Source organism: Solanum tuberosum, unplaced genomic scaffold (assembly GCF_000226075.1).
Source record: "Solanum tuberosum cultivar DM 1-3 516 R44 unplaced genomic scaffold, SolTub_3.0 scf00281, whole genome shotgun sequence".
NCBI classification, from domain to species: domain Eukaryota; kingdom Viridiplantae; phylum Streptophyta; class Magnoliopsida; order Solanales; family Solanaceae; genus Solanum; species Solanum tuberosum.
Window position 1 is genome coordinate 53,521 of NW_006239206.1, and position 22,827 is coordinate 76,347.

Genomic DNA, 22,827 nt, shown 5'->3' on the forward strand with positions numbered 1-22,827 from the left:
CTCAGACATACACCAGAACTGTGACCAACGTTGGTGATGCCAAATCATCTTACAATGTGACGAACTATGTACCTTATTTTTGTGGTTTGAACTACACAAATCCACAGGTAGGTAAACTGTTAAAACGCAAGGTGAATTGCTCGGATGTTGAAAGTATCCCTGAAGCACAATTAAACTATCCTTCATTTTCCATATCCGGACTTGGATCAACTCCTCAGACATACACCAGAACTGTGACCAACGTTGGTGACGCCAAATCATCTTACAAGGTGAGGATAGCTTCACCGAAAGGCGTTGTCGTGAAAGTTAAGCCTTCCAAACTAAATTTCTCAATGCTGAACCAGAAGTTAACATACCAAGTGACATTTTCCAAGACAACCAACAGCTCAAAGCCTGGGGTTGTTGAGGGATTCTTGAAGTGGAATTCTAACAGGCACTCTGTGAGAAGTCCAATTGCAGTTGAGTTTGCATTGGCTACATAAGTGCAGAAAGTACTCATACATTTGCTTATAGTGAAAATGCTGTTTGTTTTCACTATATACTTTATGTTACTTTTTCATTTTTTTACCACTATTTTGATTTTCTCTGGTCTTTAATAACTTATCATTATGAAATATTGTTTCAATGTTTGTTCACAGCTGATTGAATAATATAAAAGCATTAGTTTTCCTTCCATCATTTCTTCTACTTTATATATATATTTCTTTCTTTTCTTATTTCGGAAAAAGAGAGTTAAAAAACGCCGTCCAATCATAAGAGTTGAGAAAACTGATAGCATTTTTAAGACAAATTCAGCAACTCAATTATCTAACTGGGCAGCTAATTGGAGTTGGAAGTCAATGACGATTAAACACAAAAAATGCACATTAACTTACTTCTAATACTGAGCACCATCGGTGCTCAACTTTTTTTTCTTTGATTGCATTATTTTTCAACAAAGTGTGACCATGTAAGAATTCCATTTATTATTCAAATCTGGAAAAACCTATATAATAAGGCACCCTTTAATCATGACTTAAAATCTTAATCGTGATATCTTCCAATGGGCAAATTGCCTGAGGCTCTTCTTTGTTACCGAGTTAGATATTATGTTAGTTATACCTCTGTTCTTTTTTCTCTTAGCTGCTATAAGTAATATGGCGAGGCATGATTCTTTCTCCAGTAAGAAGTGGTTTATTTCCGAAACAGAATGGGGAATTACAGGGACGATGTTCTGCAGATGATTTTGCAAAAGAAGATTAACAAATTACTATTTATATATTATGTTCACATGTTTCATAGAAGATACATATTTAGTTTAAAGAGAAAAATCAAATAATTTGCCTGCCTGATTCAATTTGGTGGCAACACCATAATTTTACTGAAATAACATTTAAACTACTAAAAATATTGAAGAATGTAATACATAACTCATAATCTCATTGAATATTTCAAATTTCAAGAGAATACTTACAAAAGTATTATTGTCTTTTGGTATTTGAAAAGAGATGGTCCATGAAGTTTTAAGCTATAGTAATTTTAAAATAATTTTGAAGTGTCTACATCTTGATCATCCTATATTAAAGAGGTCAGGTGTAAGGTCTCTTTCTCATGCTTCGTAATTTAATAGTTTACTCTTAAATAATTTATTATTTAAAAAAAAACTTATTATCCGGTTGAAGATGAAGTTACTCAAAGCCTGGGGTTGTTGAGGGATTCTTGAAGTGGAATTCTAACAGGCACTCTGTGAGAAGTCCAATTGCAGTTGAGTTTGCATTGGCTACATAAGTGCAGAAAGTACTCATACATTTGATTATAGTGAAAATGCTGTTTGTTTTCACTATATACTTTATGTTACTTTTTCATTTTTTTACCACTATTTTGATTTTCACTGGTCTTTAATAACTTATCATTATGAAATATTGTTTCAATGTTTGTTCACAGCTGATTGAATAATATAAAAGCATTAGTTTTCCTTCCATCATTTCTTCTACTTTATATATACTTCTTTCTTTTCTTATTTCGAAAAAAGAGAGTTAAAAAACGCCGTCCAATCATAAGAGTTGAGAAAACTGATAGCATTTTTAAGACAAATTCAGTAACTCAATTATCTAACTGGGCAGCTAATTGGAGTTGGAAGTCAATAGACGATTAAACAACAAAAAATAGCACATTAACTTACTTCTAATACTGAGCACCATCGGTGCTTCAACTTTTTTTTTCTTTGATTGCATTATTTTTCAACAAAGTGAGACCATGTGAGAATTCTATTTATTATTCAAATCTGGAAAAACCTATATAATAAGGCACCCTTTAATCATGACTTAAAATCTTAATCGTGACATCTTCCAATGGGCAAATTGCCTGAGGCTCTTCTTTGTTACCGAGGTAGATATTATGTTAGTTATACCTCTGTTCTTTTTCTCTTAGCTGCTATAAGTAATATGGTGAGGCATGATTCTTTCTCCAGTAACAGAATGGGGAATTACAGGGACGATGTTCTGCAGATGATTTTGCAAAAGAAGATTAACAAATTACTATTTATATATTATGTTCACATGTTTCATAGAAGATACATATTTAGTTTAAAGAGAAAAATCAAATAATTTGCCTGCCTGATTCAATTTGGTGGCAACACCATAATTTTACTGAAATAACATTTAAACTACTAAAAATATTGAAGAATGTAATACATAACTCATTATCTCATTGAATATTTCAAAATTCAAGAGAATACTTACAAAAGTAATATTGTCTTTTGGTATTTGAAAAGAGATAGTCCATGAAGTTTTAAGCTATAGTAATTTTAAAATAATTTTGAAGTGTCTACATCTTGATCATCCTATATTAAAGAGGTCAGGTGTAAGGTCTCTTTCTCATGCTTCGTAATTTAATAGTTTACTCTTAAATAATTTATTATTTAAAAAAAAAAACTTATTATCCGGTTGAAGATGAAGTTTTGACTTTTTGAAAATATAAATAGTGTACACTAGATAGATGATACAGTCACCTAAACAGAATCCAAAATTTTAACTTAATGAATTCGATCTTTAAAGTTCTTAACGTTGAGTTCACTACAATTTTAAAATTATGATTTATAATGCCTCTCATTAAAAACAAAAAGTCAAATTAGTAATGCTTGATTTTGTCAAAATATTGGAAAAGCTCAAAAACGTATAAAACTTAGAAGTTATCTATATTTTATTATAGTTACATCAGCCTGTTGGGATTCTTTAGATTTTATTGAAATTCCCTTTCACTATCTCACCGTTAGTTAAGAGGGATACAATAAAGGAATGTACATGTATTTTACAATTTTGGGGGAAAAGCTAATGACATTATTTTAAGTTATACTTTTTATTATTAATATTATAGTTGTGGTGTCTGAGTTAACTTGTTGCACCTCAACTAATTTCACAAGATACTAGGTCAAAATTCAATTGTGGCATCCGAACTTATTAGAAGGTAGCATGTGGTAATTGAGGTCTAGTCAACTCGAGCTCTCAGGCCGCACAAAGTGCTCACACCAAAGGGCAGAGGTTGTGGCAGAGTTGCGAGTTATCCTGGGGTTCCAAGTTCTCAAGTGATTAGGTATATTTCTAGACTTTTTTCGGTCCTTACGAGGATGACATAATGATTGAGCCATCACCCACCGGAGTAACCATCTAGAGATATCAGGTTAAAAATTCAGTTACTACACTAGGTGTATGAGTTCGTTAACTCTAACCCCTATGAGCACAACTACATTGTAACATATATTTCCTCCATCCCAAATAAGTGTCACCTTAGCAAAAATCACGTTCATTAAGAAATCAACAAACATAATGTGTAGTTTACTAAACTACTCTTGTTATATAGTTCTCTTTAAAATTGAATACTATCAATATAAAGGTTTGGCTGAAAAACAAGCTAATTTTTGTCTTGAATTCCTAAAGGAAACATTTATTTTGGGACGGAGTGAGTATGCGAGATGAACAAGACGCCTCATGTATTAGTTAAGGTGTGTTCAAGTTTCGAACATTACTTAAGTAAATTGTAGATTGATGACTTCATCTATGTGATGTTGCTATGCCAACTTCATTAGCAAATAGAAGTTAAGTAGAATAAAATCGTTTTAGCGTATAGATGACCAATTCACTTTCTATTTTCTATTTAATCCAAGAATGACTATTTCACATTTCTAAAACTAACTTCTGACTTGCAAATAAAAAAATATACTTCCAATGTGTATATATACCCTCAATAAAAATTCAAAAAACACATACCAAATAACATCTCTTTCTTTAGTACTAAAGTTATGATGGCTCAATACAGTTCAGTTCTTACTGTAATTGGGCTGATTTGTGTGCTCTTATCATGTACCACTAATGCAACAAAACAGAACAATTCACAAATCTATATTGTTCACTGTCAGTTCCCTGATGGGGAAAGGACTGCCAAATACCAAGATTTAGAAAGCTGGTATCTTTCTTTCTTGCCTACAACAACCTCGGATAGTTCTCGTGAGGCACCACGTTTGATATATTCCTATCGAAATGTCCTAACGGGCTTTGCAGCTAAGTTATCACAAGAAGATATAAAGGAAATGGAAAAAATGGAAGGATTTGTTTCTGCACGCCCCCAGCAGCTACTTAAATTACACACCACACATAGTGTCAATTTCTTGGGGTTGCAACAGAACATGGGGTTCTGGAAAGACTCGAATTATGGGAAAGGTGTGATTATTGGAGTTATTGACTCGGGAATTTTCCCAGACCACCCCTCATTTAGCGATGTCGGGATGCCACCTATCCCTGCTAAATGGAAAGGAGTTTGCGAGTCCGATTTCGCGACCAAGTGTAACAACAAGCTCATTGGAGCGAGGTCTTACCAACTTGCCAATGGTTCCCCAATAGATAATGATGGACATGGTACACACACAGCAAGCACAACTGCAGGAGCCTTTGTGAAAGGTGCTAATGTATATGGCAATGCTAATGGCACTGCTGTTGGTGTTGCCCCTCTTGCCCACATAGCCATATATAAGGTGTGTAATTCTGATAGTTGTTCTGACACTGATATTTTAGCTGCCATGGATTCAGCTATAGATGATGGCGTAGATATTCTTTCAATGTCCCTTGGTGGAAGTCCAGTTCCTTTCTATGCAGACAGTATTGCTTTCGGGGCGTACGCTGCAACAGAAAGAGGGATTCTTGTAAGTTGCTCTGCTGGAAATAGTGGTCCATCCATTATCACAGCAGCAAACACAGCCCCTTGGATTCTTACGGTAGGCGCCAGCACTATTGATAGAAAGATAAAAGCTACTGTTACACTTGGAAATACAGAGGAATTTGAAGGGGAATCTGCTTATCGTCCACAGATTTCCGACTCAACATTCTTCACTCTATATGATGCTGCAAAAAGTATAGGTGATCCATCTGAAACCCCTTATTGCAAACCAGGGTCACTCACTGACCCTTCAATAAAAGGAAAGATAGTCATATGTTTGCCAGGTGTCGTTTCAAATATCGAAAAAGGACAAGCTGTGAAGGATGCTGGAGGTGTTGGCATGATTGTCATCAACCCGTCACAATATGGGGTCACAAAATCAGCTGATGCTCATGTTCTTCCAGCATTGGTTGTTTCAGCTGCAGATGGAACCAAAATTCTTGATTATACCAACTCAATATCAAACCCTACTGCTACAATCACAATCCAAGGAACAATAATTGGAGATAAAAATGCTCCCATAGTTGCTGCATTTTCTTCTCGCGGACCAAGTAAACCTAATCCTGGCATCTTGAAACCTGACATAATTGGTCCTGGTGTTAATATCCTTGCTGCTTGGCCTACCTCCGTGGATGATAACAAAAACACCAAATCCACATTCAATATTATATCAGGCACCTCGATGTCTTGCCCTCACCTTAGTGGAGTAGCAGCTCTGCTGAAGAGCACACATCCTGATTGGTCTCCTGCTGCTATTAAGTCTGCAATCATGACAACCGCTTACACGTTAAACCTTGACAATAGTCCAATACTAGATGAAAAGTTACTTCCTGCAGACATCTTTGCAATTGGTGCAGGACACGTTAATCCATCGAGGGCAAATGATCCAGGACTAGTTTATGATACCCCCTCTGAGGACTATTTACCCTATTTATGTGGTTTGGGATACACAAATGCACAGGTAGGTAGCCTGTTACGACGCACGGTGAATTGCTTGGAAGTGAAAAGTATCCCTGAAGCACAATTAAACTATCCTTCGTTTTCCATATTTGGACTTGGATCAACTCCTCAGACATATACAAGAACTGTTACCAACGTTGGTGATGTTGCATCATCTTATAAAGTGGAGATAGCTTCACTTATAGGAGTTTCCGTAGAAGTTGTGCCCACAGAGCTAAATTTCTCCGAGTTGAACCAGAAGTTAACATACCAAGTGACATTTTCCAAGACAACCAGCAGTTCAAAAGTTGTGGTTGTTGAGGGATTCTTGAAATGGACTTCTACCAGGCACTCTGTGAGAAGTCCAATTGCAGTTGTGTTGGTCTAGTGAAAAAATTTGGCTATAGTACTCACACATTTGATTGTTTTTACTGTATACTTTATGTTACTTTTTCATTATTAAATAAAGTGTTTCGCTGTTTGTTCACAGCTGATTGAAGAATATAAAAGCATATATCCTCTTTGATAAATGTCAGTTTTTCGTTGATCGTTTCTTTTACTTTTTATATATTTCATTTTTTTAAGAAGAGAGTTCAAAAATGCCTGTTATATCCAATCATATATGCTGTTTACAAAGCAAGCATAAGAGTTGAGAAAACCTGATACCATTCCTACGAAAAATAGCTATCGTCACCAACTTTCAAATTTCATTCGTAAAATTCCAAGATAATGTCCTGAAATTTCAGTTGTAAATTTAGAACATTATAATAGTGTGATATGACATAATTATGTTTCTTCAACCCTCTAATTGTGAATATTCTCAGGGGATACTAAAATTATTTAAGTATTCAATAAATTAGTGAAAAAGAATGATGCATATAGCGATTTTAAAAATAATTTGGAAGTGTCTTCATCTTGATTATCCTATTTTGAAGAGGTCTGGTGTAAGGTCTCATTCTCATGCTTTGTAAATTTATAGTTGCAGATGAGGTTGTCATTTTTTGAGAATATGAATAATGTACACTAGATAGATGATACTGTCACCCAAACGCGAATCCAAAAATTTAACTTAATGAATTCAATTTTTAGAGTTCTTAACATTGAATTCATTACCCTTTTAAAATTATGATTTATAATATAATGTTTATTAAAATTTCGGAAAAGGGTCAAAATTGTCTCTGAGATGTGGCAAGCCACGTGGAAGTAATTCCTCCCCTTAATTAAGCTTTGTCAATTAAGATTCACTACAAGAAACTAGACCTTTAGCGGCGACTTTTGGTTTTCACATAATCACTGAAAACCTTTAGTGGCGATATTTTGGATATTTGTGGCGACTTTGTCGCCGCTAAAGAACTAATTTCTTGTAATGAATCCTAGTTGGCCACGCTTAGGTGGAGGGATTAGTCTCACGTCACTAAAAAATTGGATTGTTACCTCTAGAGGGTATTTGTAGTCTCTTGAGATAATGGTGGAGAGATTTTTTTATCTCAAAATGTAACAGAGTGTATAAATAATCTATTTCAAGGGTTGATTTTGACAAGAATGAAACTAGTTCAAGGATTCAACGATCTGGAGTTAAGGAGGCACCACACATGTTTTTTTCTCATTAAAAACAAAAGGTCAGATTAAGTGTTAATGCTTGATTTTGTCAATATTGACAAAGCTCAAAACTTACAAAACTTAGAAGTTATCATATTTTATAATAGAAGTAATTAACATCAGGCCAGTTGGGATTCTTTAAACTTTATTGTAATTCCCTTTCACAATCTCAGCATTAGTTTAGAGGGATTATATAGGGGAATGTACATGTATTTTTCAAATTTGGGGGAAAATTAAGCTAATGACGTCATTATTGTTAAGTAACATAGTACTTTCTTTTTAATTTATATTTGTGGTGTTTGGGTTGACTTGTCGCACCTCAACTAATTTCATAGGATACTAGGTCAAAATCCGATTGTGGCATCGTATCAGAAGGTAGCATGTGGCAATTGAGATTTAGTCAACTCCATCTCATCAATGCTCAGGCTGCACACGGTCACGTTCATTAAGAAATCAATACACACAATCTGTAGTTTAGTAAACTACACTTATTTTATGAACGTCTCTTATAAATTGAACACTAAAAAGAAAATGGAATATAAAGGTATAGTTAAAAAGACATACTAATTTTTGTTTTGGATTTCCTAAGATAACACCTATTTTGGGACAGAGGGAGTACTTGTGAGGTGAACAAGTCAGCTCAGTTAAGGTGTGTTCAAGTTGACTCGAACATTACTTAAGTATATTGTCGATTAATGACTTCATCTATGTGATGTGGCTATGCCAACTTCATTAGCAAATAGAAGTTAATTAGAATAAAATCGTTTTAGCGTATAGATGACCAGTTCACTTTCTATTTTCTATTAAATCCAAGAATCTCCAGATATGACTATTTCACATTTCTAAAACTAGCTTCTGACTTGCAAATAAAAAAATATACTTCCAATAAGCATATATTCCCTCAAATCAAAATTCAAAAAACACTCACAAAATAACAACTCTTTCACTAGTACTAAAGTAATGATGGCTCAATACAGTTCAATTCTTACTATAATTGTGCTGATTTGTGTGCTCTTTTCATTTACCACTAATGCAACAAAACAGAACAATTCACAAATCTATATTGTTCATTGTCAGTTCCCTGATGGGGAAATGTCAACCAGATATCAAGATTTAGAAAGCTGGTATCTTTCTTTCTTGCCTGCAACAACCTCAGATAGTTCTCGTGAGGCACCACGTTTGATATATTCCTATCGAAATGTCCTAACAGGTTTTGCAGCTAAGTTATCACCAGAGGATATTAAGGAAATGGAGAAAATGGAAGGATTTGTTTCTGCACGCCCCGACGAGATACTTAATTTACACACCACACATAGTGTCAATTTCATGGGGTTGCAACAGAACATGGGGTTCTGGAATGACTCGAATTATGGGAAAGGTGTGATTATTGGAGTTATTGACGGGGGAATTTTCCCGGACCACCCTTCGTTTAGCGATGATGGGATGCCACCTCCCCCTGCTAAATGGAAGGGTAAGTGTGAATTTAATGTCACAAAGTGTAACAACAAGCTCATTGGAGCCAGGGTCTTCCCGAACTCGGGGATTGATCCATGGGATGAAGATGGTCACGGTACACATACTGCTAGCACGGCTGCTGGATGTTTCGTGCCAGGTGCCAACATTTTTGGCAATGCTAATGGCACTGCCGCGGGCGTTGCACCTCTTTCTCATGTTGCCGTTTACAAAGCGTGCTCTGCTGGCTTTTGTTCCGGGAGCGACATTTTGGCTGCAATGGATATGGCTATTGAAGATGGTGTGGATATTCTTTCAATTTCCCTCGGTAGTCTATCTAATGCTTTCTATAGAAACAGTGTTGCACTCGGTGCATTTAGTGCTACGAAAAAGGGAATTTTTGTCAGCTGTTCTGGTGGAAATTCAGGACCATACAGTTTTTCAATGTCTAATGAAGCGCCCTGGATACTCACAGTTGGTGCAAGCACTATCGACAGGAAAATAAAGGCCACTGTTGTGCTTGGTAACAATCAAGAATTCGACGGAGAATCAGCTTTGCAACCTCATGACTTTCCTCCTACACTATTGCCTCTTGCCTATCCTGGAAGTAATGCTAGTGATTCTGATGCTAAATATTGTACCCCTGCTTCGCTGAACAACACGAATGTCATGGGAAAGATTGTGTTCTGTGAGTCTGGTAAAATAACGCGAGCTGATAAAGGTATAGCAGTGAAGGCAGCTGGTGGTGCTGCCATGATATTTATGAACCGAGAAGCCATGGCTAACACAACATTGGCCGAGGCATATGTCCTTCCAACGACATATGTTGGCTATGCTGATGGTCTAAAAATCAAAGAGTACATAGACTCAACACCAACCCCTACAGCCACAATAGTGTTCAAGGGAACTATAATTGGAGATGATCGTGCTCCAGTGGTTGCTGCATTTTCTTCCAGGGGTCCAAGTTATGCAAGCCCTGGAATTCTAAAACCAGACATTATTGGTCCTGGCGTTAATATTCTAGCAGCTTGGCATATTTCCTTGGATAACAACACAAACACCAACTCGAGATTCAACATGATCTCAGGCACCTCAATGTCTTGTCCTCACCTCAGTGGCGTTGCAGCACTACTAAAAAGTGTTCACCCCGATTGGTCTCCAGCTGCAATTAAGTCAGCAATTATGACAACAGCAGATGTCTTAAACCTCAGATCTAACTTAATCGAGGATGAAACATACCTTCCAGCCAATGTTTTTGCCACTGGTGCAGGCCATGTTAATCCGTCAAAAGCAAATGATCCAGGCCTGATATATGACATAGACCCAGCCGTTTACTTACCTTATTTATGTGGTCTAAATTACACAGACACACAAGTTGGATTCTTTTTTCCGGGCAAAGTTAATTGTTCAGAGGTTACTAGCATCTCAGATGGTCAACTAAATTATCCATCGTTTTCGATCCAAGTCAGAGTCAACTCATCAGCTCAAGTATATTCAAGAACTGTGATGAATGTTGGACAAGCCAACTCAACATACAGAGTTGAAATTGATTCACCGCCAGGTCTTGATGTGAAAGTTGAACCAACTACACTTGTTTTTTCAGAGGTGAAACAAGCATTGAGCTATCAAGTGACATTTACACCTCTGGATACCATACCGAACACTACTTTTAATCAGGGATCTCTTAGATGGATTTCTGAAAAACACATTGTTAGGAGCCCAATCGCTGTTCGCTTTTTCCTTTTCTGAAGAAATAAATGAAGGATCTGATCTCAGTGACACACTCATCAAGATTTTTCTTTTGCAATAAAACCATGTTCAATATACATTCTATTAAATACAAATGAATCAACTCATGATAAACAGATGACATGAAATAGGATACTTTGGTTTATATCTCATTTCTTTTAGTAATATCTATTCAATGTTTTGCAATTGCTTTCATCTTCGAACACTGCTAATTGTCGTATTAACTCTAAAAATCTCTACATTCATCTAATCAATTCAAGTTAATTTACTCAAGTACTTTTATCTTAATGAATTACTCATTTATTAACCAACCTTCTCTCAAAACAAGGAGAATGACTTCCCTACTTTTAGTACGAATAACACTTTCCTAAAATTCTCTTTCAACCTCACCATCCCCATCACATAATCCACTTAAAAGGACCATCTTTTTTTTCTTTTACGAACACAAGAAAAAGCAATATATGTATGTTGAGAATACAATTAAATAATATAAGTGTACTCTCTCTAAACCTTTACGCTTTTAGATGAGATGGTCATACACTTCAACATGGTATCAGAGCAGGTAGATGTTCGAGATCGAAAAAAAAATAAGGCCCTCACGTGAGTGTTGAGAATACAATTAAATAATATAAGTGTACTTTCTCTAACAACTTAAGCTTTCAGATTATATAGTCACACACTTCAACAATGTACACTAAATTGTTAAAGCATATTTTTACATGTTAGACACTTCTTTTTCCCTGAAGTTCAATAATTTGTGCAACATAGAAGGTGGCACAGCCATAACTTTTTGGTTATGTTTCTTAGTATATGGAGCTCAGAATGAAGCCTGCAAAGGGCTGCACCTGCAACTTGTAGTGTGTTTCAAAGAAAAAAATAGTTTAAAGAGAAAGATCAAATAATTGAACATTTCAAAATTCAAGAGAATATTTCCAACAAGTGTCTATCTTTTGGGATTGGAATAAAGATAGTCCATGAAAATTTACAAGTAATATGGAAGTATATTCATCTTGATATCCTATCTTGAAGAGGTCATCAAGTGTAAGGTCTCTTTTACACAATTAGTACATTTATAGTTTACTTTAATCAAAAAAAAATAATTAAAAAAACATGTTATCCTGTTGAAGATGAGGTTATGACTTTTCGAGAATATAAATAATGTACACTAGATACAGATGATGTTGTCATCAAAATGTGAATCCAAAATTTTAACTAAATGAAATTCGATCTTTAGAGCTCTTAACATTGAATCCATTAAACTTTTAAAATTATGATTTAAAATCTTATGTGCTACTAAGACTGCATCCACTGGTGTTGTCATGCTTGATTTTTTCTTGGAAATGCACTTAGTTTAATATGAAAAGAAAAAAAACATGAAACTAATTCAAAACAAAATGTCAAATTAAGTGGTAATGCTTGATTTTGTCAATATTGACAAATCTGAAAACTTATAAAACTTGGAAGTTAGCATATTTGTATTATAAAAGTAATTAACATTAGGCCTATTTGGAAGTGCACGCTTGCAACATTATTATAATTCTCTTTCATAATCTCACCATTAGTCAAGAGGGATGATTGTTTTATTAATTTTCTTCCGCCTTCATTGAGATTTAAACCAGAAACCTCGTGGTGCTCTATCCACTTTATTGATGATTACTTGTTTTCAGCACTCAAGTTTAGATATACTTCTAGACTTATTTTGGATCCCAAATAGATGGCCTAGTGATTGGAGTAACCATCTGAAGATTTCAGGTTAAAAATTCAGCTACGACACTAGTTGTGTGAATCTGTCTGCTCCAGCCTTTATGAGCATGCAGAGGCGGAGGCAGCATATAATCTGAACCCCCTCGGCAAAAAATATTACTATTTATACATGGTTAAAATTATTTTTTAGGTATGTATAATAGATGTCGAACCCCCTTCCACTAGTTTGTGTGTTTACTTCTCAGATTTTGAACCCCTTATTAAAATTTCTGGTTCCGCCACTGTGAGCACGGTTACTTTGGTACCATGTACTTGAGAGGTGAACCAGTGTATTAGTTAAGGCACGTCCAACTTGACTGGAACAATACCTAAAAAAGTATATTGTAGATTGATGACTTCATATGTATGATGTTGCTATGCCTAGTTCATTTTCACATAGATGTTAAATAGAATAAAATCGTTTTAGCGTGCATCTCCAGGCATGACTATTTCACATTTCTAAACTAGCTTTTGACTTGCAAATAAAAAACTATACTTCCAATTAGTATACATACCCTCAATCAAAGTTCAGAAACACTCCACAAATAACAGCTCTTTCACTAGAACTAAATTTATCATGGCTCAATACAGGTTAATTCTTACTATAATTGGGCTGATTTGTGTGCTATTTCCATTTACCACTAATGCAACAGAACAGAACAATTCACAAATCTATATTGTTCATTGTCAGTTCCCTGATGGGGAAAGGACTACCAGAAATCAAGATTTGGAAAGCTATTATCTTTCTTTCTTGCCTGCAACAACCTCAGATAGTTCTCGTGAACCACCACGATTGATATATTCCTATCGAAATGTTATAACAGGTTTTGCAGCTAAGTTATCACTAGAAGATTTAAAGGAAATGGAGAAAATGGAAGGATTTGTCTCTGCACGCCCCGAGGGGCTACTTGATTTGTACACCACACATAGTGTAAATTTCATGGGGTTGAACCAGAACATGGGGTTCTGGAATGACTCGAATTATGGGAAAGGTGTGATCATTGGAGTTATTGACACAGGAATTTTCCCGGACCACCCTTCGTTTAGCGATGATGGGATGCCACCTCCCCCTGCTAAATGGAAGGGTATATGTCAATTTAATACCACAAAGTGCAACAACAAGATCATTGGCGCGAGGTACTTCCACTACAGGGGGAATGATCCATGGGACGAAGATGGACATGGTACACATACTGCTAGCACGGCTCAACAAGCTCATTGGTGCGAGGTACTTCCGCTACACGGAGAATGATCCATGGGACGAAAATGGACATGGTACACATACTGCTAGCACAGCAGCTGGACGTTTCGTTCCAGGTGCAAACATTTTTGGCAATGCTAATGGCACAGCTGTGGGTGTTGCACCTCTAGCTCATGTTGCCATTTACAAAACGTGCTCTGCTATTGGTTGCTCTGGGAGTGACGTTTTGGCTGCAATAGATATGGCTATTGAAGATGGTGTCGATGTACTTTCAATTTCCCTTGGTAGTCGAGCTAGACAATTCTATGAAGACATCATTGCACTTGGTGCATTTAGTGCTATGGAAAGGGGAATCTTTGTCAGCTGTTCTGCTGGAAATTCAGGACCATACATTTTTTCAATATCTAATGATGCGCCCTGGATTCTCACAGTTGGTGCAAGCACTATCGACAGGAAAATAAAGGCCACTGCTGTGCTTGGAAACAATCAAGAATTCGACGGAGAATCAGCCTTTCAACCTAGTGACTTTCCTCCAACACTATTGCCTCTTATCTATCCTGGAATCAATACTAGTGACATTCTTGCTAAATATTGTTACCCTACTTCGCTGAGCAACACGAATGTCATGGGAAAGATTGTGTTGTGTGTTGCTGGTATAACAAGAGCAGTTGATAAAGGAATAGCAGTGAAGGCAGCTGGTGGTGCTGCCATGATTATTATGAATCCAGAATACTGGGCTAACACAACATTAGCTGAAGCACATGTCCTACCCATGACACACGTTACCTATGCTGATGGTCTAAAAATCCAAGAGTACATAAACTCAACAACAACCCCCACTGCAACAATCGTGTTCAAGGGGACTATAATCGGAGATAATCGTAATCCAGTGGTTGCTGGATTTTCTTCCAGGGGTCCAAGTTATGCAAGTCCTAGAATTCTGAAACCGGACATTATCGGTCCTGGGGTTAACATTTTAGCAGCTTGGCATATTTCCTTGGAGAATGACATGAGAACAAACTCTACGTTTAACATGATTTCAGGTACCTCAGTGTCTTGTCCCCATCTCAGTGGCGTTGCAGCGCTACTAAAAAGTATTCACCCGGATTGGTCTCCAGCTGCAATTAAGTCAGCAATTATGACAACAGCCGATGTCATAAACCTCAAATCCAACTTAATCGAGGATGAAACGTACCTTCCAGCCGATGTCTTTGCCACAGGTGCAGGCCATGTTAATCCATCAAAAGCAAATGATCCCGGCCTGATATATGATATAAAGCCATCCGATTACATACCTTATTTATGTGGTTTGAATTACACGAACAGACAAGTTACTGTCATTGTTCAGCGCAAAGTGAATTGTTCGGAGATTACTAGCATCTTAGAAGGACAACTAAATTATCCATCGTTTTCGATTCAGGTCAGAAGCAACTCAGAAGTTCAAGTATATTCAAGAACTGTGACAAACGTAGGACAAGAAGAAACAAATGAAGGAGCTGATCTAAGTGACATACTGATCAAGATTTTTCATTTGCAATAAAACCATCTTCAAGATGTTAACTTTGGTTTATTATTCCATACGTTTGGTCATGTGTTTACATTGTAAATATATCTTCTTCATCTGTTCCACCCCGCCCTGTCACCCTCACCCTCCACAGACCGCACTTGTGAGACTACACTGAGTATGTTATTGTTGTTATTTGCAATAAAAACAAATATTATGTTTATCTTTTTTCGCTATAACTGGGCTAATTTATGTCGCTCTTCCCATTAACCACTAATGCATCTGAACAGATCAATTCACAAATCTATATTGTTCATTGTGAGTTTCCTGATGAGGAAATGCCAACCAGATATCGAGATTTCGACACTTCTTTTTCCCTCAAGTTCAATAATTTGTGAGAAATGCTCAGCATGAAGCCTGCAAAGGGCTGCACCTGCAACTTGTAGTGTGTTTCAAAGAAAAAAATTAGTTTAAAGAGAAAAATTGAATAATTTGGTGACAATACCATAATTTTAGTAAAACAACATTTTGAACTACTAAAAATATTGAAGAATGTAATACATAACTCATAATCACATTGAACATTTCAAAATTCAAGAGAATATTTCTAAACAAGTATCTGTCTTTTGGGATCTGAATAAAGATAGTCCATGAAGTTTTACAAGTTATTATAGTTAGTAAGGTATAGATTTGTTGCTATTAAAAAATTATTAAGTCATGGTAATTTTAAAATAATAAGGAAGTATATTCATCTTGATATCATATCTCGAAGAAGTCATCAAGTGTAAGGTCTCTTTATCATAATTAGTACACTTATTGTTTACTTTAACAAATTCTTTTTTTTTTAAAAAACATGTTATCCGGTTGAAGATGAGGTTATGACTTTTCGAGAATATAAATAATGTACACTAGATAGATGATATTGTCAAGAAAACACGAATCCAAAATTGTAACTACATGAAATTTGATCTTCAAAGTTCTTTAACATTGAATCCATTAAACTTTTGATGTTGAGATTAATAAGTTTATGCACAGTTAGTTTAAACAGTGTTACTTTCACAGAATTAGTTAAGTTTATGCTTAGTTAGTTTAAACAGTGTTACTTTCACAGAATTAGTTAGTTAACAGTTTTGTAGTTAGTTAGCTTTCTGTTAGCCAGTTGTCCTAGTTATTAGATATTTTCCAGTTTTCAGTCTGTATATATATAGCTCACTGTATCTAGTTCCAATTCAGTTTTCTCAGATTACAGAAATGAGAAATCTGTCTTCTCAATTAGCTCTCTCTTAAACTTAATTTCAGTATGTTCTAGAATCCACCATTAATGGTGATTCTCGCTGCTTTCATTCTGAGTTTTTACATGGTATCAGAGCGAGGGATCGATCAACCTTGCTTATCTCCGTCCTTCTCGTGAAGATCTTTCAGTTCTCAGGCTTGTTTCAGGTTACCTGTTCCTTTTTCTTTCAACTGTTCTTCAGTTTTCTTTTACTTTCCTGCACATTCTCTTCTCCATTTCTGTGGATTGATTCTGCTGCATTACAATGGTAGAAGTCACTAATCTAGAGGTAACTAGAATTGAAATAGGAAGTGTTTTATACCTACATCCATCAGATAATCCAGGTGCACCTCTTGTACCAGTCGTTTTCGATGGAATTGGTTATAGATCCTGGAGGAGAGGCATCATCAGATCTCTGTCAGTGAAGAATAAATTGGGTTTCATCAATGGAGATTCTAAGAAACCACTTCCTACAGACCCAAACTATAAACAATGGGAGAGGTGTTACAATATGGTTACATCTTGGATCCTAAATTCTTTGAACAGAGAAATTGCTGATAGTGTAGCATACGTGGACAGTGCTTTAGAATTGTGGACTGATTTGGAGGATCGTTATGATCAAACCAATGGTGCCAAGTTGTATCAAATTCAGAAAGAGATCAATGATCTCATTCAGGGAGTTCTGGATGTAACAACTTATTACACCAAGATGAAGAAACTTTGGGAAGAATTAAGTAGCTTATGTATCAAGAACCACTGCAGTTGTGCATGTAATTGTGGAGCAAAGGATGTCATGCACAAGGTTGAACAGGATAGACGATTGATTCAATTTCTTATGGGTCTTAATGAGATTTACACAATAATCAGAGGTAACATTTTGATGATGAATCCACTACCATCTGTGGCACAAGCTTTTGCCCTATTGATACAGGAAGAAAAACAGAGAGAGTTTAAATCAAACAGCCAATTGTTTGCTGAATCCAGTTCTCTTGCTGCTAGCTCTTCAGGATGCTCTTTAGCTGCTAATGTTTCAGGTACTTCAAAAGGTCAGAATTTCCAAACAAATTACTCATCTGCTTCTCCAATTCATAGAGGAAGACCATTTTGTGACCACTGCAAGAGACCAGGCCATATTAAGGAGAAATGTTATCAGTTACATGGATATCCACAGAATAACAATCGATCTCAGAAATCTCAGTCTCATGGACAGCAAGGTTATAATCAATTCCAAAGACAACAACAATATGAGAATTATAGTCCCAATCAGGCATACAGAAACAATAACAAAGGGAAAGGTGTGGCAGCTAATTCTGTAGGGCTGTCATGTGACTCTACTATGGAACAAGGATGTGACTTTGGGGGTCAAATCACCAATCAGGACATTGGCATCTCAAAGGAGCAGTATGGACAGCTTGCCTACCTACTTCAGCAATTTCAGGCAGAAAATTCAGGCAACATGTAGACAACAAGTCCTGCTGTGAACTTTGCAGGTATCATTGCATGCACTTCTTCTATAGTTTTTGACCAACTTTCATGTGAATGTTATAAAGCCAAAACTGACTTGTGGATCTTAGACTCAGGTGCATCACACCATATGACATTTAACAAACTCCATCTCACCAATATTTTGCCATTACCTGAACCAATGTTAGTTAGATTACCTAATGGCTATAAGGTTAAGGTCACAGAGGTTGGAAATGTGCAACTAACTTCACAGATCACGCTGTACAATGTCTTATTCATTCCCTCTTTCAAGTACAACTTGATTTCAATCAATTCCTTAGCTCTACATCTTAAATGTGTTGTTTCTTTCTCTAACACATCCTGTCTCTTGCAGAGGCCTCTGGAAATTGGTAAAGCTCATGATGGTCTGTATCTCCTTTGCTCAGACTGTCTGCAAAAGAGCAAACATTCCACTTCATCTGAAAATCCTACTACATGTCTTTCACTTCATAGAATTGATAGGTTGCATTGTCAATGTAATTCTCATTCCTGTTTGCCTCATCAAACTGTAATAAATAGGTCATCTGACAATAAACACAATACTATTTCTGTTGATAGCAATGTTGTTACCACTGGTGATGATACAGACTTGTTGTGGCATTACAGACTTGGTCATGTCCCTTTTGTTAAAATGAAGAGTATATCCTCAATACCTGTGGTTTTCTCATCCAAACAGCCTTTCTTTTGCCCCATCTGTCCCATGGCAAGACAGACTAGACTACCTTTCCAACAGAGCACTCATAATAGCACTGCTATTTTTGATTTAGTCCATGTTGATTTATGGGGCCATACCAAACACCCACACATGACAATTTTAAATTTTTTCTTACCCTGGTAGATGACTTCAGTAGGTCCACTTGGACACATCTACTTAGTCATAAAAGCAATGCCCTACATGTTATTAAAACCTTCACATCCATGGTTGAAAACCAATTCAAATCTGCCATCAAAGTAATTAGATCCGATAATGGGCTTGAATTCACCAATACTGAGTCCATCCAATTTTTTCAGTCCAAAGGTATTATTCACCACAAGTCTTGTCCATACACACCTCAACAAAATGGTGTGGTGGAAAGGAAACATAAATACATTCTTGAAACAGCTAGGGCACTTCTTTTTCAGTCCAAACTCCCTACAAAATACTGGGGAGAATGTATTCTAACTGCTACCTATATAATCAATAGACTCCCTTCTGCACCTCTAAATAACAAATGTCCATATGAAGTGTTGTATGGGCTGAAGCCTTTTTACTCACACTTAAGAAGTTTTGGTTGTTTGTGCTACCCAACTATCCCTAAAACCCAAAGATCCAAATTTGAACCTAGAGCATCTCCACACGTTTTTTGTAGGATATCCATTTTGGTATGAAAGGATACAAGGTCATGAGTCTAGCCACTAAAAGGTTGTATGTCTCCAGAGATGTCATCTTCATGAAACAATTTCCCCTTGCAATGACTAAAGATCCTACTCTCTTCCCTTCTTCTCCTTTCCATCTTCACTGTTTACTGATCAGTCTGCATATCCCACTTCTGATTCATCATTTGATCCTACTGTCCAGTGTGATCATGAGACGTTAAGTGACACAAATCCTACTTTACCCCTTGACCCTTCTAGTCCACCACATCATCCTTCTCCTAGCAATACATTAACAACACCTCTCCAACAAGTTCACCAACCTGATATAACAACCAGGAAGTCTCATAGGACTCACAAATTGCCCACATACTTGTCAGACTATGTTCACTCTATACCTGTTTCACAACCCACAGATAACCACACATCAACACCAACAACCCCTACTACATTAACTGCTTGTTTTTCCCTCAAACACCATATATCTCCTGCAGAATTGGATCCTAATAGTCAAGTTTTTGCTTTAAATATTGCTCATGATTGTGAGCCATCTAGCTATGCAGAAGCTGCTCTTGATCCTGCCTGGCAAACAGCCATGACTCAGGAATTTGCTGCTTTGCATGATAATAACACTTGGTCCCTTATTCCTTTGCCTATTGGTAAGAAAGCTATTGGTTGTAGATGGGTATATAAAATCAAACACAAGGCAGATGGTAGTGTGGAAAGATACAAAGCAAGGCTAGTGGTTAAAGGGTATACTCAGCACCTTGGCATAGATTATACAGAAACATTCTCACCAGTTGTTAAAATGACAACTGTCAGAGCTTTGATTGCTGTTGCTGCAAAGAAACAGTGGAATATTTACCAGCTTGATGTTAATAATGCTTTTCTCCATGGAGATCTGCATGAAGAAGTATACATGGATGTCCCTCCAGGTCTTGCTGTGCCACATACAGGGCTGGTTTGTAAGCTCAACAAGTCATTGTATGGTCTGAAACAAGCAAGCAGACAATGGTATGAAAAGTTGACAATCTCAAAAGTTTTCTCCATGACCAGTTCAAGATCAAAGACCTTGGGAGACTGCACTATTTCTTGGGTTTGGAGATATTATATAAGGATGATGGAGTCATTATATCTCAAAGAAAATTTGTCCATGACCTTCTCAAGGACTTCCATTGTGATACACTAACTCCCATGGCTTCTCCCTTAGATCCTAATGTTAAGCTTAAGGCTCATGAAGGCAGACCATTAAGTGATCCTACCTTATATAGAAAGTTGGTAGGAAAGCTGAATTTCCTCACTCATACCAGACTTGATATTGCCTATGGAGTTCAACATTTGAGTCAATATATGCAAGATCCCAGGGAACCTCATCTTCGAGCTGCTTTTCACATGTTGAGGTATCTCAAAAATGATCCCACCTTGGGCATCTTCATGTCATCTTCTCCTGATTTTGAAGTTCAAGCTTTTTGTGACTCTGATTGGGCATCATGCCCTGACTCTAGAAAATCTGTGAGTGGTTACATTGTCTTGCTGGGAAGCAGTCCCATCAGCTGGAAATCTAAGAAACAGGAGACCATTTCATTATCCTCTGCAGAAGCTAAGTACAGATCATTATTAAGTATCAACCTCTATTTTTCTATTTCAAGATTCAATCATTCTCTCTGGAATCTTCTAACTTTAAAAACCTTTATTTAATAAGTATTTCTTTTGTCTCAATTTATGTGACATATTTCAAATTTTGAGATTTAAATAAGTTTATTTTTTATCGTAAATTTTTCATATATCTTTTTAAATATTTTGAATTGACAATTATTGTGACTTATAGTAATTTTTACATAATTTACAAATATATAAATTTCATTTTTAAAAAATTGAAGGTTTCATGAGCAAATTATCGATCAAACTTAAACTGTGTTGTATTCTCGAAAAACAAAATACGTCACATTAATTGAAAAAGAGGAAGTATGTTTCTGTTTCTGTTGAGATTAATAAGTTTATGCATAATTAGTTAGTTAGTTTAAACAGTGTTACTTTCACAGAATTAGTTAGTTAACAGTTTTGTAGTTTGTTAGCTTTCCGTTAGACAGCTGTCCTAGTTATTAGATATTTTCCAGTTTTCAGTCTGTATATATATAGCTCACTGTATCTAGTTCTAGTTCAGTTTTCATATTTTCAGAAATGAGAAATGTGCCTTCTCAATTAACTCTCTCTTAATCTTGAGTTCAGTAGGTTCTCGAATCCACCATTAATGGTGGTTCTCGCTGGTTTCATTCTGAGTTTTTTAAGAAATTATGGTTTAAAATCTAATGTGCTACTAAGACTGCATCCACTGGTGTTGTCATACTTGGTTTTTTCATGGAAATGCACTTAGTTTTAAAATCAAAATAAAACAAACATGAAACTAATTCAAAACAAAATGTCAAATTAAGTGGTAATGCTTGATTTTGTCAATATTGACAAATCTCAAAACTTTTACAAAACTTAGAAGTTAGCATATTTGTATTATAGAAGTAATTAACATTAGGCCTATTTGGAGGGAGGTGCACGCTTGCAACATTATTATAATTCTCTTTCATAATCTCACCATTAGTCAAGAGAGATGCTTGTTTTATTAATTTTCTTCCGCCTTCATTGAGATTTAAACCTGAAACCTCATTGTTCTCTATCCACTTTATTGACAATTACTTGTTTTCAGAACTCAAGTTTAGGTATACTTCTAGACATATTTTGGTTCCAAGTAGATGGCCTAATGATCGAGCCATCGGAGTAACCATCTGGAAATTCCAGGTTAAAAATTCAGCTACGACACTAGTTGTGTGAATCTGTCTGCTCCAGCCATTATGAGCACGGTTACTTTGGTACCATGTACTTGCGAGGTGAACAAGTGTATTAGTTAAGGCGCATCCAAGTTGACTGGAACAATACCTAAAAAGTATATTGTAGATTGATGACTTCATCTGTATGATGTTACTATGCCTAGTTCATTATCACATAGATGTTAAATAGAATAAAATCGTTTTAGCGTGTATCACCAGGCATGACTATTTCACATTTCTAAACTAGCTTCTGACTTGCAAATAAAAAACTTTACTTCCAATTAGTATACATACCCTCAATCAAAGTTCAAAAACACTCACCAAATAACAGCTCTTTCACTAGTACTAAATTTATCATGCCTCAATACAGGTTAATTCTTACTATAATTGGGCTGATTTGTGTGCTCTTTCCATATACCACTAATGCAACTGAACAGAACAATTCACAAATCTATATTGTTCATTGTGAGTTCCCTGATGGGGAAAGGACTACCAGAAATCAAGA

At 36.1% G+C, this 22,827-nt stretch overlaps 3 protein-coding genes across 4 annotated transcripts in view; all 3 read left to right on the top strand.

Moving 5' to 3' along the window:
- Nucleotides 1-6,591, top strand: part of LOC102596363 (subtilisin-like protease SBT1.7) — a 22,861-nt gene extending 16,270 nt beyond the window's left edge. The window contains exon 2 of one of the 2 annotated variants that reach the window (XM_006358841.2): nucleotides 5,166-6,585. In XM_006358841.2, coding sequence (XP_006358903.2) covers nucleotides 5,166-6,514 — 1,349 coding nt within the window. In that variant the 3' untranslated portion in view covers nucleotides 6,515-6,585. Of the gene's footprint in view, nucleotides 1-4,253 lie in introns of those variants that run through there. The other variant, XM_006358779.2, reaches the window with a different exon arrangement.
- A 2,094-nt stretch (nucleotides 6,592-8,685) lies between these two features.
- On the top strand, nucleotides 8,686-13,265 carry LOC102590350 (subtilisin-like protease SBT1.7). The gene is made up of 3 exons (XM_015314143.1): nucleotides 8,686-10,905; nucleotides 11,187-11,199; nucleotides 13,261-13,265. Exons 1-3 carry the CDS (start codon nucleotides 8,686-8,688, stop codon nucleotides 13,263-13,265), a joined length of 2,238 nt encoding a protein of 745 aa, XP_015169629.1.
- Nucleotides 13,266-13,426: 161 nt separating this feature from the next.
- The window catches only part of LOC102590699 (subtilisin-like protease SBT1.2), a 9,767-nt gene continuing 366 nt past the window's right edge, over nucleotides 13,427-22,827 (top strand). Inside the window, exons 1-2 of the mRNA XM_006358843.2 lie at nucleotides 13,427-13,806; nucleotides 13,898-15,343. Coding sequence (XP_006358905.1) covers nucleotides 13,532-13,806; nucleotides 13,898-15,343 — 1,721 coding nt within the window. The 5' untranslated portion in view covers nucleotides 13,427-13,531. The remainder of the gene's footprint in view (nucleotides 13,807-13,897; nucleotides 15,344-22,827) is intronic.